This window comes from Nomascus leucogenys, chromosome 3 (genome assembly GCF_006542625.1).
Source record: "Nomascus leucogenys isolate Asia chromosome 3, Asia_NLE_v1, whole genome shotgun sequence".
Classification (NCBI taxonomy): domain Eukaryota; kingdom Metazoa; phylum Chordata; class Mammalia; order Primates; family Hylobatidae; genus Nomascus; species Nomascus leucogenys.
In genome coordinates this window covers 107,424,002-107,442,592 of record NC_044383.1, presented here as the reverse complement: position 1 = coordinate 107,442,592, position 18,591 = coordinate 107,424,002, and the positions used below count along the sequence as shown (strand labels likewise).

Below are 18,591 nucleotides of genomic sequence, written 5' to 3'. Positions count from 1 at the left end.
AAATGCTCAGTTATCAAATATTAATGAAAAGCAAAAGTGGGATGATAAATCCAAAATAAGGAATAATCTGTGTAAGATATAGATGACATAACTTAATCCACAGTTGTTCACACAAAATAGAGACTTGTCAGAATTTGGATACTCCCAAATTTATAGATGGAATGATATATAAATTCCTTGTATTAGTTTTCTGTAGAATTGCTTCTCAGGGACCACTCCAAGGTTTTTCCTTGCTTATTATGGTAAGAGTAAAGTGAAATGCTGACTGCATTAATCTAAATGGAGGAAGAGAAAGTAAGTAGAAACACAAAAATAAACTTCAGGATAATACAAGGTTGGCTATCTAAATTAAGCCTAGTAATCTCTTGCTAGTTTATAAAGTCTTTATTTTACTTTTTCTCCCTTTTGAAATGTCAGTTATAATATTATTTCAAAAATGGGCACTCAAAATTACTGATTGACATCCTAGAAAGTAATTATTAAACTTTTTCTGTGTAGATTGCATGTTTTCCTTTATATTTATATCGACCTTACTGTTTCCCTCCCCTTGAAATGAAAGAACTATACAGAAGTTCTTTCTGTATAGTCTCTCTTTCTACATCATCGATAATAATCTTACATTTTTAATACACTCTTTGTTCCTATATGACCTGAGAAAATAATTATATAATATCCCCAAATATAAAAAGATTATAATGCTTACCATAGCAAAGAATTTTAGAGTTTTTGAAATATTTTCTGCTCTCACCAATCGATTTTTTAAACATGAAACTAGATGTTTTCTTTTTTGTTTTACTTTTCCTCGGTGGTAAGGACAGAGATTAAAGTGGTTTTTTTTTTTTTTTTACCTTCTTCCAATTTTTCGTAGTTGTCTATAAATCATAGTGGTCTTAAAGAATATAGAGAAGAAGACTATTTCTTTCTCTACCTTACTCGTTAGATACATCAAGCCTTTCTTGGGAAAACAAACTGGTAGTTTTCCGTGGTGACTTCATCATAACTGGATATAGAATGGATATACTGAGACATCATTTATTATACTCTGTCTCTAGAAATAATACTGCACTTTTAGAGGAATGTAGACATGGTTGCTATAAAAATAAAGCATTGTGAGTTTAAAGGGATTATTATATTTAATCACCTAGAAAATATAAATTAATTTTTTATTTAGTCCTAAGAAGTGAATGTTCATTTCATTACAGGAGCCTGTATTTCATTCAGAAAGCAGTCAGAACCTCTTATCAGGACATATTAATGAGGATTTTTAAAATGTATACTTCAAAACACTTTACCATAATATAGTCATTAGAGTTCTTGGAAGTGAATCATTTTACACATGCATATACTTTTAATTAAATCTTAGTGAGTTCTGATATAGACTTTATAACAAATTATGAACTATAACTACTCATATTTTAGTAACGTACTAGTATGCTTAATTTCGATCACTTAAGTAACCTTTAATTATACACATACTTGTTTACATACACATGTGTATATAATAAAATTTCTATATACAACAGAATGCATCTGTTTTAAGAAAGGAGTTTGAATTTTTAGAAATATTTATACACAGATAACCACCATAATCAAATATAGAACATTTTCTCATGATCTCACATTAATTCCGTTTGTCTTTTGCAGTCAGCTTCTCTCCACCCACTTGCATGCTACCATTAATTTTTTTCGTTACTATAAGTCAGGGCTTCTCAGTCTTAGCACTATTAATATTTTGGGTAATTTGCTTTCCTTTGCCAGGGGGGGATTTTCCTGTGCATTGTAGGATTTTTAGCAGCATCCCTGGCTCCAATCCACTTGATGCCAATAAAACTCTCCCTCTCTCTTCTCAGTTGTGACAATCAGAAATGTCTATAGACATTGCCAAATGTTCCCTGGGGAGCAAAACCATGTCCACTTGAGAACCACTGCTATAAGATTAGTTTTTCCTGTTCCAGCATTTCATACAAATAGAATTACATAGGACACATTCTTTGTACCTGTTTCCTTTCTCTTAGCATCATGGTTTTGAGATTGACCCAGATTGTTGCATGTCCCATTCACTTGTCTCTTTTTACTGAGATGGCAGTATTGAAAAATCACAGTTAGTTTAAACATCTACTTTTGGTTTGTGTTTTCTTTAAATCCCTGAAAATAATTGCCTTTATGTCCTTGATAATTTCGATCTTTTGTGAATCTATGTCTATTAATCTGTTAATTGATGTATCTGCAGGTTATGAGTCACATTCTTTTTATTCATGTTAGGGGAGTTTCGGGGGGCATTAGACGTTATTTACTTTGAGTGCTAAATTTTGTTGTCTTTCTTTAAGGAGTGGTGGATTTTTTTTGGTGGGCAGCTAAGTTGCTTGTGGATCAGCTTTACTGTCAGGGCTTCCATTTTTTGTTAGGGTGGATGTATAATTGCCTTACTTTAAGACTAATTTTACCTGTTACCAAGGTGTGACCTTTCTGGGTCGTCTGTGGAAAACTGAGGTAATTAACTAGTACTCTCCACTCTGTTTGGAACTTGGACATCTTGTAACTCTAGGTGTGCTCTGGGAATTATTCAGTTTATAGCCCCCAGCTGTTGCTTGCTCAGCCTTGTGAAATTTCAGCCTTAGTTTCCACAGCTGATTAATCAGCAGCCAACTTGACAAATAGTTAACCAGTTTGCTAGAGCTCTTTCTCTCCAGTATTCTAATGCACAAATTTTAGCCTCTTTAATCTCTTTGAAATCTGACATCTGTCTCCTAAATTCAGCAAAACCTCCAAGAAGAAAGTGGACAATCATAAAGCTCACTGGTTTCCCTTTTCTCAGACATTACAGTCCTGCACTGCCCATTGGCTAATGTCTGAAAACAGTTGTTTGATATATTTTATCCAGTCTGGTTGTTTACAGCAGAAGGCAAATCTATTCCTAGTTCCTTCATAGTGGCCAGAAGGAAAACTTTTTTTAATACTCTTTTTTTCCTGATTATAAATATAGAAATGTTCCATGTATAAATTTTGGGAAATATGGAATTCTATGTATTTTTCGTATTACACTCACAGTCACTAATTTAGAATTGTCATATAAAATATCTATTATGGAGGAGCTTTCATTTTCCCTTACCTCGTGTCTCCATATCAAAGGGACTTTGCTGGAGTAATACCATTGGCCTCTCCCTGGACTTCCTTACTTATTCTGCATAAGTTAAGAGGAATGGTTGATGAGTGAATCTGGAAGAAGGAATAGAAGGTCGTGGGCTAGCCTACTTGTAGGCTGCACTTTTAATTTAGCCAGTCTTTAGGTTATTTTTGCACTTTTTCTAGCGGGAACAGTCACGGGGGCCTTTGTCTCTGTCTGTCTATCGCTGAATAGATTTATGGTATTCAGTTCAGGGAAGACATCTAGAAGGCCATGTGGCAGTAGATGCAAGCAATGATGCTTAATTTAGCTGTTTATATACTAACACTGATAACTTTGAACTCTGTTTATCTATACCCATTGGCTTCTCAGTTGGTCCCAAATTTGGAGAAGATAAAGGAATTATTTATTGTTCCCCTCAAACTCAGTAATATCACAGATATACATGTTTTTCAGTTAATATCATATCACATCATTTCATATTTTTAACTTTGAGGAATGCAAATTGTAAAACATATACTCTCAATGATGGCTGGGGGAAGGGTAACCAGAAGTATAATGCAGGGTACAAAGCTGTCTCACTAACAGTGTTTTAGTCAGCCTGTTTTCAGCTCAGCATTTCTTTATTGCCTCAAATCCAATTTCCAGCTATCTAAACTGGGTCCTTCAGGCTGTCTGCCAACTGGTAGATTCAGGCGCATACCACATCTGCTGCCTAGGTGCTGTTTACAATTATAATTCCTTGTATTCTTTTCCTTAGAATGAGATGATGAGAAAGCAAAACAGAATAGCAAGTGTGGAAGGAGAGAGAATGGAGAGCAAGAGGAGGGAGGAGTAAAAAGAAAACAGATTTGTAAATAACAGATAGCCTATGAAAGGGCTATATGGATGTCCTCTGAAGGAGGTAGTAACATCCCTTGTTTGAAGGAGATAAAAAAGGGAGTTACACATGAGTAGAAGAAGAAAACAGAGGAGGAAACAAAGATGAAAAAACTGCATTATCTTGCAACCATGTGTCACTAGTGTTTCTTATTAGACTCTAGATATTTTATTCTTAGCATTATGTAATATGGATATTTTAAATGAAAACAGTAAAAATTCAATTTCAATAATGTCGAATTAAGTCTTTACCTAATTCTTGTCAAGATACATTTAACATTAAAACTTTTTTGTTAGCAATAACATAATTTTCAGTAAAATTATTAGCTGTGTTGAAATTTTGTGAGTTTATAGTTTTAAGTGTTTTTATTAAAAAGAATCATTTTCCCTTTTGATTTAGTGCTTGATAATTTTTCTCTAGTTATTGCTTCTGACAGAGGCTATTTGTGAAATGTATCATTGTAGTCTTGGTATTCAAAGAAAATAGATTAGTACTGAATAGCAGAATTACATATGCTTTCAACAAAACAACTTTTTGCTTTATGTGTGTATTTATGTGAGTCCACATATGTTTGGTGTATGTATCTGTGCATTCATGTGTTTGTATGAGAGAGTATGTATATAGCTTTGGTATAAAAAGGCTTTTGTTGACCTAAATGTCAAATAGGGAAATATTTACATAAATCATGATTTTATATATGGTAATCATGAGGATCATGCAACAATATGTAGCAGTTTTCTTAGGGCTAAATAACACTGAAATTTTAGATGACAGGAATGACATACCTTGATTACAGTATTATTTTCTGTTTGTTTGTATGTATATACACACATATACATGCATATGCTTTATATGACATGTGCATTTCATGAGGGCAGTGATATTGTCTTAATTATTATATCCACATAGGAGGACTTCTGTATATAGTAAATGGAATTTTGTAAAAATTGGGCTGAAAAGTTTAAATAGTCGTATTATGCTGGAAAGCTTCTTTGATTTTTAAAACTTGGAAAAATAAAGACTTGCTTTCATCATTATAATTTTCTTTAAGAAAAAAGTAAGACATTGTTAGCTGAAACCCTCTCAAGTATCACGTTGACCACTAGTATCTTCCTGGTGGGGTTAATTAACCTAAAATAGAGCTTAGGTAGATGATTTTGTAGTGTTAATGTTCCCATACCATAATTTAGAGCAGAAACAATTAAGCCTTTAACCCTATAATTTCAAAAGGTTCTTGTTCTCTTTTTATCCTCAAAATCTCTTTCAAGTTGATAGACCGCTAGCGAGACTAATAAAGAAGAAAACAGAGAAGAATCAAATAGACGCAATCAAAAATGATAAAGGGGATATCACCACTGATCCCACAGAAATACAAACTACCATCAGAGAATACTACAAACACCTCTATGCAAATAAACTAGAAAATCTAGAAGAAATGGATAAATTCCTCGACACATACACCCTCCCAAGACTAAACCAGGAAGAAGTTGAATCTCTGAATAGACCAATAACAGGCTCTGAAATTGTGGCAATAATCAATAGCTTGCTAACCAAAAAAAGTCCAGGACCAGATGGATTCACAGCCGAATTCTACCAGAGGTACAAGGAGGAACTGGTACCATTCCTTCTGAAACTATTCCAATCGATAGAAAAAGAGGGAATCCTCCCTAACTCATTTTATGAGGCCAGCATCATCCTGATACCAAAGCCTGGCAGAGACACAACCAAAAAAGAGAATTTTAGACCAATATCCTTGATGAACATTGATGCAAAAATCCTCAATAAAATACTGGCAAACCGAGTCCAGCAGCACATCAAAAAGCTCATCCACCAAGATCAAGTGGGCTTCATCCCTGGGATGCAAGGCTGGTTCAACATATGAAAATCAATAAACATAATCCAGCATATAAACAGAACCAAAGACAAAAACCACATGATTATCTCACTAGGTGCAGAAAAGGCCTTTGACAAAATTCAACAACGCTTCATGCTAAAAACTCTCAAATCAGGTATTGATGGGACATATTTCAAAATACTAAGAGCTATCTATGACAAACCCACAGCCAATATCATACTGAATGGGCAAAAACTGGAAGCATTCCCTTTCAAAACTGGCACAAGACAGGGATGCCCTCTCTCACCACTCCTATTCGACGTAGTATTGGAAGTTCTGGCCAGGGCAATCAGGCAGGAGAAGGAAATAAAGGGTATTCAATTAGGAAAAGAGGAAGTCAAATTGTCCCTGTTTGCAGATGACATGATTGTATATCTAGAAAACCCCATTGTCTCAGCCCAAAATCTCCTTAAGCTGATAAGCAACTTCAGCAAATTCTCAGGATACAAAATCAATATACAAAAATCACAAGCATTCTTATACACCAATCACAGACAAACAGAGAGCCAAATCATGAGTGGACTCCCATTCACAATTGCTTCAAAGAGAATAAAATACCTAGGAATCCAACTTACAAGGAATGTGAAGGACCTCTTCAAGGAGAACTACAAACCACTGCTCAATGAAAAAGAGGATACAAACAAATGGAAGAACATTCCATGCTCATGGGTTGGAAGAATCAATATCATGGAAATGGCCATACTGCCCAAGGTAATTTATAGATTCAATGCCATCCCCATCAAGCTACCAATGACTTTCTTCATAGAATTGGAAAAAACTACTTTAAAGTTCATGTGGAACCAAAAAAGAGCCTGCATTGCCAAGTCAATCCTAAGCCAAAAGAACAAAGCTGGAGGCATCATGCTACCTGACTTCAAACTATACTACAAGGCTACAGTAACCAAAACAGCATGGTACTGGTACCAAAACAGAGATACAGATCAATGGAACAGAACAGAGCCCTCAGAAATAATGCCACATATCTACAACTATCTGATCTTTGACAAACCTGACAAAAACAAGCAATGGGGAAAGGATTCCCTATTTAATAAATGGTGCTGGGAAAACTGGCTAGCCATATGTAGAAAGCCGAAACTGTATCCCTTCCTTACACCTTATACAAAAATTAATTCAAGATGGATTAAAGACTTACGTGTTAGACCTAAAACCATAAAAACTCTAGAAGAAAATCTAGGCAATACCATTCAGGACATAGGCATGGGCAAGGACTTCATGTCTAAGACACCAAAAGCAATGGCAACAAAAGCCAAAATTGACAAATGGGATCTAATTAAACTAAAGAGCTTCTGCACAGCAAAAGAAACTACCATCAGAGGGAACAGGCAACCTACAAAATGGGAGAAAATTTTCTCAACCTACTCATCTGACAAAGGGCTAATATCCAGACTCTACAATGAACTCAAACAAATTTACAAGAAACAAACAAACAACCCCATCAACAAGTGGGCGAAGGACATGAACAGACACTTCTCAAAAGAAGACATTTATGCAGCCCAAAAACACATGAAAAAATGCTCATCATCACTGGCCATCAGACAAATGCAAATCAAAACCACAATGAGATACCATCTCACACCAGTTAGAATGGCCATCATTAAAAAATCAGGAAACAACAGGTGCTGGAGAGGATGTGGAGAAATAGGAACACTTTTACGCTGTTGGTGAGACTGTAAACTAGTTCAGCCATTGTGGAAGTCAGTGTGGTGATTCCTCAGGGATCTAGAACTAGAAATACCATTTGACCCAGCCATCCCATTACTGGACTATAAATTATGCTGCTATAAAATTACGTCTGCTATAAAGACACATGCACACATATGTTTATTGTGGCACTATTCACAATAGCAAAGAACATTTGGAACCAACCCAAATGTCCAACAACGATAGACTGGATTAAGAAAATCTGACACATATACACCATGGAATACTATGCAGCCATAAAAAATGATGAGGTCGTGTCCTTTGTAGGGACATGGATGAAACTGGAAATCATCATTCTCAGTAAACTATCGCAAGGACAAAAAACCAAACACCGCATGTTCTCACTCATAGGTGGGAATTGAACAATGAGAACTCATGGACACAGGAAGGGGAACATCACACTCTGGGGACTGTTGTGGGGTGGGGGGAGGGGGGAGGGATAGCATTAGGAGATATACCTAATGCTAAATGACGAGTTAATGGGTGCAGCACACCAACATGGCACATGTATACATATGTAACAAACCTGCACATTGTGCACATGTACCCTAAAAGTATAATAATAATAAAATAAAATAAAATAAAAAGGTATGAATTAATTTGGCTACTGATTCTCCCATTTTATTCTAGAAAATAAGAGAACATCTTTGCCTGTTTGGTCTCCTTTGAATTTTTACATATGTATATGTCTATATGAATACCTATGCGTATATCTTTTTTAGCAACACTTAACTGTTCATTTACTATATTATTCATTGATTTTTTAAAAATAAAATCTCATGGGTATAAGTACCTTTAAAGCTATGTAATTAAATGGAATCTGCTATGTATTCATGAGTTCACTTAGAAGAAAAGTTATATTTTAGCCATAAATACTTTCTTTAGCCCTATTCATTATCTTCAGTTTATGTGCAGAAAATCTCTACCTGCATCCTCTTTGGGTCCCAGCAGGATCTGAGAATTTAATTGAGATAATAGATTAACAGGAGAAAAGCATAATACAAGTTTTACATGGCATAAGAGTTCTCATAGGGAAATGTATATACTGAGTTGTACAAAGAATAATAAACTGTGAAAATGTGACTAAATTATGTGGGAGGCTTAAAAGATAAGTCATTTTAATAAGGTTTGCAAAGTGTTCTCTGGTCTCAACTTCTCATCCTTGAAGGCAAATATGTTGGCTTTTCTTCTAGTATAGAGAGTGTCTTTTAGATGAGAATTTCATTTTCTTTATAGAGAAGCAACACGAAGGTCAACGTGATCTTGCACTTGCTGTTTTTCAAGTGTCTTTAATTTAAATAATCAATATGCCAGAATAGCATATTTTAACCCCTTCAGCAGCATATTTTTTCCAAGATGAATAAATGATTCACTAAAGATTGTTTACACTTATGCTTTCTTTTTGCTTTTAAATAAGTGAATAAAAAGTTGTATCTGAAAGTACATGAGGAATGAGTGTAGTGTTCCTGTCAGTCTACATTATGAAATTTTAAGGTTCACGCTGTCTATTAAAACAGATACTCAGTAATGAGCCATATTCGTATAAGAAAAAGACTATTCAAGAATTATGGTTGCAAATCACAATACATTTTATGAGCTTTTAATAATATAGTAATTCATTGTTGTCAACTTTTAATACATGTAACAAGCAATGGTATAAGATGTAATTGCAGAAGAATATCTGTTTTCCTTTGAAAGCCATATGTATTCCATATGGAATTTTCAACTGTTTACATAGTTAACATTAATAATTTTTCAGTATATCTAGCATGTCTTATTATAATAATATGTTATCTTTCTGATTAGACAATGATCTTGACAAGCTTTTATTATGCCTCAAAATATCTGATAAACAAACTGAATGGATAGAAAACTGCCGAAGACAATTTTGCAAAATGATGAAAGCCAAACCTGATATAATCAGTGGAGAGGGTAAGTACATTGTTTCCATTGTGGGTTTTCTTATGTATGAAAATTACATTAATAGAATGTGTGGTTCTTAAAGATTAGTATTGGCATATGTAGAAAACATAATGCTAATTCCAGAAGTTCGCTGATATCTGAGAAAACTGGGATCCTGAGAGAACACAAATTAAAATATAAGACACTACTAAGCATTTTTTTTTTTTTTGGAACTGTCTAAACAGTCTTGGTGAGCAAAACTAGAACACTACCTCTACCTAGGTAACAATTTGCTTGGTTTTAGCAGTTTTTACCTGAATATGACATATTGTTATATTTTTTAGAAATTTTATTGATTTTTAAATCAACATTGTTATTCTGAATCACTTTTATATTGATGCAAGTAAATTTAGTGACTCCTAAGAAAATTTTGTTTTAAGGGAACAGCTATGTTTTCTAAATTAGCAAACAAGTTTATTTGTATTAGTTATCTACTTGTGCATTTGTTTTCTGAAATCATTTTTTAAATTAACATTATTTATTTTGAATAAAGTAAAAAAAAGTGCTTAGAAAAAAGTTCTAATGTCAATATAAGCTAGATTTCCTGAAAACTGTAATTTAAAAGGTATTGTGTGCTTTATCAGCAATGCTTTATAGTTTTCATATTTGTGTCATTTGTTCTAAAATTCAAAATGGGAAATGGAGAAGTTTTTATATTGTTAGTTGTTGGAGAAATATTTCCAGAGAATAATGTTATATATTTATGGCTAAGAAATCAAATGTTCTCCAAAGTTTGAGTATAAAGTGAGCAGTTAAGTTATGTTTTATCCCCCCAGATATTTATAAAATATCTATTCTAAGTATATATTTACCATTGATTGAACAATAGGGAATATTTAATATAAACTGTGGGCTACACAGTTTAATATAAACTCTTAATTTGCACAACAAATTAAGAAAGCAGCAGACTGGAATGATGTTCAGTTTAAATACAAGAACTAAATTTGTATCTCGTTCTGAGTTTATCTCTCACAGGATAGTAAGACAAAAGAGAAGTATCAGCTGTTTAACTCTTACTCATTCCTCTGAAACAGGACAAACATGTAGAACATTACCATTAAAACTGTGTTCTCTTTGGAATCTTGGTATCTTAGGGCACTTTCCACAAGTCTTGACCTTAGTTATTTATTAGTTTGTTTTGTTTTTGAGACAGAGTCTTGCTCTGTCGCCCAGGCTGGAGTGCCATGGTGCGATCTTGGCTCACTGCAACCTCCGCCTCCTGGGTTCAGGCGGTTCTCCTGCCTCAGCCTCCTGAGTAGCTGGGATTACAGGCGCATGTCACGACACCTAGTTAATTTTTGTATTTTTAGTAGAGACGGGGTTTCACCATGTTGGCCAGACTGGTCTCAAACTCCTGATCTCAGGTGATCCACCCGCCTCAGCCTCCCAAAATGCTGAGATTACAGGCATGAGCCACCGCGCCCTGCTTATTCATTACTTTGATACTCTTAAAAATAGAGTCTAAAGGTTTCTGGTTCCTTTTTATGGACTATAGTGTTGGGGCAAAATCTCATCTCTAGCAATGAGCATTAGGTGATTCCACATAATTACTCATAATTATAAAAAGTTTTCTTATATAAGAGTCTTCTTTTTAAAAAAGGAATGTGTTTTTGTGATTTCTAATTTACCTTTGGTTATATTTCAGTTTCTTTTTATTTTGCTCTGGTAATTTAATCCTATTGTCCCCTTTGTTTAAATTTTAGTGCTCCCAATTTTTAGGTTTTTCCTGTGTGAGATACCATCGAGAGTATAAAATGAAGTATGTTCTTCCTGTTGCTTTCTCTTTTCTGATTATTACCAATAGTATCTACTCAATCATTGAAAGGAGAAACTTAATTTTCCTTGACTTCTTCCTTTGTCCCCTGAATGATACCTGTCCTCTTAGTCACCAAGTCTTACAGATGCTACTCCTAAGTCTGTCTCTAATTTGTTCTTTCTCATTCATATCTTCTGCCATTACTTTAAGTATTCATCATTTAGCAACTGGACAATTATCTAACATGTTTATTTTAGGAAAATCAGAAATTATAAATAAGCAAAATAAAGAGCTAAAATTTACCTGTAATTTCATCCTTCATATATTATCACTTTTTATTTTTAATCAAAATCAGTCAATATAAACCATTCTATTTTATTGGACATTTCACTCAATACAATATTTACAGATGCTCTTCAACTTACAGTGAAGCTACATCCTAATAAATGCATCATAAGTTGAAAATGCATTTAACACACCTAACCTACTGAATATCATAGCTTAACCTAGCCTAGCTTAAATATGCTCAGAATACTTAAGTTATCCTATGGCTGGGCAAAATCTAACACAAAACTATTTTATAATAAAGTGTAATTTATTGAATACTATACTGAAAGTCAAAAACAGAATGATTGTATGGGTACTCAAAGCATAGAGCTGTCCTAGTTTTGGAATCAGTTATTGTTGTGATGATGTCTTAGTTTCTTCAGGCTGCCAAAGCAAAATACTTGAGGTTGGGTAATTTATAATCATTGGAAAATTATTTTTTACAGTTCTGGAGGCAAGGAACACCAAGATCAAGGCACCAGCAGATTCAGTGTCTTGTAAGGAATTGCTCTCTACTTCAAAGATGGTGCCTTCTTACTACATCCTTGCATGGTGAAATACAGGGAAGGACAGCTCCCTTCAGCCTCTTTTATAAGGGCACTAATTCCTATCATGAGGACAGAGCCCTCATGACTTACTCACTTCCCAAAGGCAAAACTTCTGAATACTATCTCTTTGGATATGTATTGGATTTTAACATAAGAAATTTTCAGGGATACCAACCTTAAGACCATAGCAGATGGCAAAGCCCAAGGAGAAAACAGAATCAATACCCAAGTATCCTTGAACAGTCTGCCTTAGTTTTCTCTTAGCAGAAAACCCACATGTTCTTCTTAGTATATAAATATAAATTTTGGTTTTATAGACTATTCATGTCATATTCCTACTCCAGGAAATAGATACGATTAAAGGGAGAAGGCCTATAATGTAAAACCCTCTATAGAAATTCCAGATCTGTCATTTAAAATGTAAAAATTCGCTTTAGAGGAACAACATTCTATAGTTTACTTTCTGGGCAGTAACATCCTAGAGTTAATTTGTTTTAAAGTTAAGGATTGTTTTGTGACATGAATTAATTTCCTTGTGTTAATGGAATTTTCAGTGGGTTGACAGTGAGGCTGTTGGTCATACTGAGATAAATAGCCACTCTAGTAATTATGTAGTTCAGCTACACTTACAATTGGTTAGAAAGATGTACTAAGAGTCATAGGTTCAATTACCACATATAGATCAATTTTTAGCATCGTTTCATGAGTACAGCCTATCCCTCAAAATACCTGAAAATATATGTTGCTGTTCATAAGGGTTGCTGGGCAAAATGAATAAATAGGCATTGGTAGAAATCTAGAACCTTCTTGGAGTACTTTAGTAATGTCATTTTTACGTATGCAATATAGAATTAGTTCCTCTGTAAGCCTCTAATATACTGATCCAATAACATTATATTTGAATATCAGTACTTGCCAGAAAATAGTGTGGCTCGCTATGTATGAAGTTAGTCATGTGACTCTTACGTATCAGATTATTTTGTGTGTAGTTCCCTCACAGATGTAATGAATTTTCTGTATTTCTGACCTAATCTCAGGCATAGGATTCAAAGAATTGCTTAGCAATATGCTGTGTCTTTTCCCATTAACTCAAGCACTTTACTTAAATACATAGCGTGTAGCAAACATGGTTGTGCTAAAGTAAAAATAATTACATTATGTTTGGAGTTATAAAAGTGTCTTTCTGTATAATCTTTGTTACTAATGTATATCTTTCATCTTAAATTATTATCATTAAACTAAGAATGATTATATCTGAACTTCATCAAGACATTGTTCTTTCTGCAAAATTTATAATCTCAAGAGACAGTACTAAGTGATTTATAAAGAAAGAAGTTTATACACATAAAATTTAAATGCTCTCCCAAAATTGACAAATGGAATCTAATTAAACTGAAGAGCTTCTGCACAGCAAAAGAAACTACCATCAGAGTGAACAGGCAATCTACAGAATGGGAGAAAATTTTTGCAACCTACTCATCTGACAAAGGGCTAATATCCAGAATCTACAGAATGGGAGAAAATTTTTGCAACCTACTCATCTGACAAAGGGCTAATATCCAGAATCTACAATGAACTCAAACAAATTTACAAGAAAAAACAAAAAACCCCATCAAAAAGTGGGCAAAGGACATGAACAGACACTTCTCAAAAGAAGACATTTATGCAGCCAAAAAACACATGAAAAAATGCTCATCATCACTGGCCATCAGAGAAATGCAAATCAAAACCACAATGAGATACCATCTCACACCAGTTAGAATGGCCATCATTAAAAAGTCAGGAAACAACAGGTGCTGGAGAGGACGTGGAGAAATAGGAACACTTTTACACTGTTGGTGGGACTGTAAACTAGTTCAACCATTGTGGAAGTCAGTGTGGCAATTCCTCAGGGATCTAGAACTAGAAATACCATTTGACCCAGCCATCCCATTACTGGGTATATACCCAAAGGGCTATAAATCATGCTGCTATAAAGACACATGCACACGTATGTTTGCTGCAGCACTATTCACAATAGCAGAGACTTGGAACCAACCCAAATGTCCAACAACGATAAACTGGATTGAGAAAATGTGGCACATATACACCATGGAATACTATGCAGCCATAAAAAATGATGAGTTCATGTCCTTTGTAGGGACATGGATGAAACTGGAAAACATCATTCTCAGTAAACTATCCAAGGACAAAAAAACAAACGTCACATGTTCTCACTCATAGATGGGAATTGAACAATGAGAACTCATGGACACAGGAAGGGGAACATCACACACCGGGGCCTGTTGTGGGTTGAGGGGAGGGGGGAGGGACAGCATTAGGAGATATACCTAATGCTAAATGACGAGTTAATGGGTGCAGCAAACCAACACGGCACATGTATACATATGTAACAAACCTACACATTGTGCAAATGTACCCTGAAACCTAAAGTATAATAAAAAAATAAATAGCTAACTTAAACCCATAGTTGTAATACTATAAGAGAAACCTTGTATATCCGCAATAAATATGAGATGATAATAAAGCAGTTAAAAAAATAATAATAATAAATAAAAAAAAAAATTGTGCACCCCCCAAAAAAAATTTAAATGCTCTCACCTGAGGGCTATTTAATTTGTTAACTCATAGAAGAAAGAGTTTTGAAAGATTTTTATAAGTATGGCAAAATTTGTGTCTACAAATGAAGATAGAACCAGTCTAAGCATAAATAGCTTACAATACTGATGTCCTTTCTGACCCTTGACGACTGGATTCTTATACTTTTAATACTTATTCAACTTTGAAATCATCATATGAATAGAGTTCAATGAATAAAATAATTTCATTTTTGTCCTAAGCCATTAAAATATTATGAGATAGAGCTTGTCAGCTACAGTTGCTGAAAAGCATATGTTATTCCTCTTTGATTTTGGACTTTTCACCCGTTGAACACTAATTGTTCTCTAAGAATTATATTCTTAAAATGTACTTGTTTGTGGAATAGAGTTCATTTAGTTAATATAGGTTAGAGTTAATATCCTGGATATAATTAAGGGACAATTTTACATAGTGAGTAAAGTGTACTTCTTATTTGAAGCATGACATTGACTCTACAAATTTATTTTCAACAACAACAACCAAAAACTCCAACCCACAACAAACTCTGGGTTGCATATTAATTATATTGTACCTGTTTATATCCATTTCAGGGGGATTAGATCCAAGCCTAGTGGCATTATCAAACCAGCCTAGAAAATAACCATTTTATCACTTCCAAGCCAGATAGGTCAAGCCTTCTTTTGATGTTGGTTGCCTTGAATAGATACCATCAGTTGCAAAGCATATAAAACATATAATATGTCCTGTTTTTGAATGAGCTATGCATTGATCCTAGCCTTAGAACCCACTAATACTTTTTTTCTGTTATGCATAAAGAACAAAGGTAATGTATTACAGCATAATTAGTGATATTTTTCTTTCAGTTTTGAAATCATTTAGCAAATTCTGAAATAATTCTTAGAGGATCTAAAGATAACAGATGATCCTTTTTCAGTTTTATATTGAATAGGTTCTTAGCTAAGGTATTAAAGTTTAATTTGCATCAGAAACTGTGTGATGAATACTAAAACAGTACGCATTTGAATTGAACTCCCTTAGAGTGTATCTGTGAAGTTCAGATGACTTTTATCTACTAGTTCTGTGATTTAAGGATGCATTGTCACATATTATTCTGACCTTTAATATCCTAATTATTCTCTTGTTTATTACAGCCTTAGTAGAATTACTTGAAAAATTTGTGCTTCATCTCACTGAAAGCCCATCTGAATGCTGCTTCCCTTCAGTGGAGTATACAGGTACATTTTAAACATTTTGAAGTTTGAAAAAGACTCAGTATGTAACTAGATAATTAATGGAGATGTGTAATGATATTACAGATAGGCAGTTTCCTCATCCTAACAATCTCTTACTTGGTGCCATATACATTCCAGATATCATTAAGCCTCTTTTCTTTGTAAATGTCTAGGTTTCCTTGCAACTCTGTGATTCTTTCTTGAGCTTTCTTTTTCTCTCTCTATCCACTAAAAGTTGTTTTGCCTTAAGCAATGTTTTCTATTCTTCTGATTCTATCCATTATTCCCTGGTGGTCTCCTCTGCTCATACTGTTTTACCTATCTCTCATATATTGATGATTTCAAAATTTATATCGTTCACTCAAAGATCTACTATAGGCTTTATTCTTATATTTCCAGTGGCCTAGTAAGTAAACATCACCTGGATATGCCATAGAATCCCTCAAACTCAGTATGTCTCACAAAAGATACATGCATTTGTCTGGGTTGGTGTGATAGGCATGCTAGCCTGTGTCCCACAGCAGATACTGAGAGGGCCCAGTCTCAGCCCTGGCTTCTTCTGCTGCAATCTTAACTGTGCAGGGAATTACTAGGTGACATGTACCCCTCTGAGCTGAGACATGTCTCTCCAGCTTCTATCTCATAGCAGATCCCTAGGATACTAGTATCAGCTCTAGTCTCTTCTAGAGCAGTTGGGGAGCTGTCTTTTCAGTGCAGGGACCTGCTAGGAGATTTGTGCACATCTGAGCCAGCATGATAGGCACATGAGGCTCCATCTCACAGCAGATCTTGAGGAGCCTAGTATCATCTCTGACCCCTCCTGTTGCAGCTGAGGAACTACTCCCACTTGTGCAGAGACCTGCTGGCTTACACATTCCTGTCTGAGCCAACGAGATCGCCTATCAGCCTCCTTCCTAAAGAGATACCGAGGGGCCTAGTCTCAACTCCAGTCTTCCTTATACAGAGACCTGCTGGGAAGCGCACCCATCTGGGGTTTACAGTCGTCTGGACTCTGATTCCTGGCCAGAGTTCCTGAATAGCTCCAGTGCTCTCTTTGGATCTTCCCCATGTCTTTCTGGGCTGGAAAGCTATGTCAAGCTCAGGCCTTGCAAAACATGCAGCAAGCCTGGGCTAGAGTGTTCTCTAGATGGATACAGTAGTCACAGGCTCAGCGAACTCTACAGACAGTCTGCTTAGAATCCCTGGAAGGCCCTCTAGAAAGATAGGCACAAACAAAGCTAGACTGCAAAGAGTAAAATAAATACATAATTCTGCAGCATGTAGATATCATCATGTGTCCACAAGTATTAAGAACATTCATGGAAATACGACCTCACCAAATGGACAAAATGAGATGCCAAAGACCAACCATAAAATAACAGAGATGTGTGATCTCACAAAGATTTCTAAATTGTTTTAAGGAAGTTCAACATACTTCAAAAAAACACTAAGATCAATTGAGAAACTTATCAGAGAAATTTAATAGAGCGATTGAAATCATTCTTAAAAATTAGGCAGAAATCCTGGAACTGAAAAATAGAATGATTGAAAGGAAAATGAAAAAATGTAATAAAGAGCACCAACAGCAGAATTGATCACACAGAAGAAAAAAAATCAGTGAGCTTGAAGACAATTTGAAAATACATAGTCTGAGGAGAAAAAAGGATGAAAAGGAATAAAGAAAGCTTATAGGATCTGTAATAACATCAAAAGAACAAATATTTGAGTTATCGTAATTAAAAAGAGAACTGAGAAAGACAAGGGCTAGAAAGTTTATTCCAGGAAACAATAACAGAAATATTTCCAAACCTAGAAAAATGTACGGATGACTAGATACAGGAAGGTCAAAGGTCAACAATTAGATTCCACTCAAATAAGAATACCCCAATACATATTATAATCCAACTCTCAAAATTCAAAGACAAAGAGACGATCCTGAAAACAGTGAGAGAAAATAAGCAAATAATATAGTAGGGAGCTCCAATATGCCTGACAACAGCTACTTTACAGGACAAGAATGAGTAGGACAATATACTCAAAATGTTGAAAAAAAAAACAAAAACAAAAACCATGTAAACCAAGAATACGATACCCAGGAAAGCTATCCTTAAGAAATGAGGAGAATAAGACTTTCCCAGACAAACAAATGTTGAGGGAATTTATCACTTTCAGACCTACATACAAGAAGTGCTAAAGGGAGTTTTAAGATGGAAAGAAAAGGATGCTAACATGATTATTGCACTAATATTTAGTCATGGTATGTTAACCACTTCATCTTTACTAAGAAGACTAAAAGGCAAACTATTAAAAAATGATAATTACAACAACTTTTTAAGGGATAGGCAATATAAATAATATAAATTGTGCTGTCAAAAATTCAAAATGGTGGTAGAAAGGAATTAATGTGTATAGTTTTTTTTGTTTGTTTTTGCAATCAAGTTATTATCTTTTTAAAATAACATCATAATAACTACAGGAAGGCTTTGTAAGCCTCATGGTAAACACAAACAAAAAAAAACCCTATAATATATACCCAAAAAAAATA

General features: G+C 34.6%; 1 protein-coding gene across 1 annotated transcript in view; it reads left to right on the top strand.

Moving 5' to 3' along the window:
• The window catches only part of TBC1D32 (TBC1 domain family member 32), a 262,628-nt gene that overhangs the window by 200,784 nt on the left and 43,253 nt on the right, over positions 1-18,591 (top strand). Inside the window, exons 27-28 of the mRNA XM_030809627.1 lie at positions 9,427-9,552; positions 15,966-16,049. Coding sequence (XP_030665487.1) covers positions 9,427-9,552; positions 15,966-16,049 — 210 coding nt within the window. The remainder of the gene's footprint in view (positions 1-9,426; positions 9,553-15,965; positions 16,050-18,591) is intronic.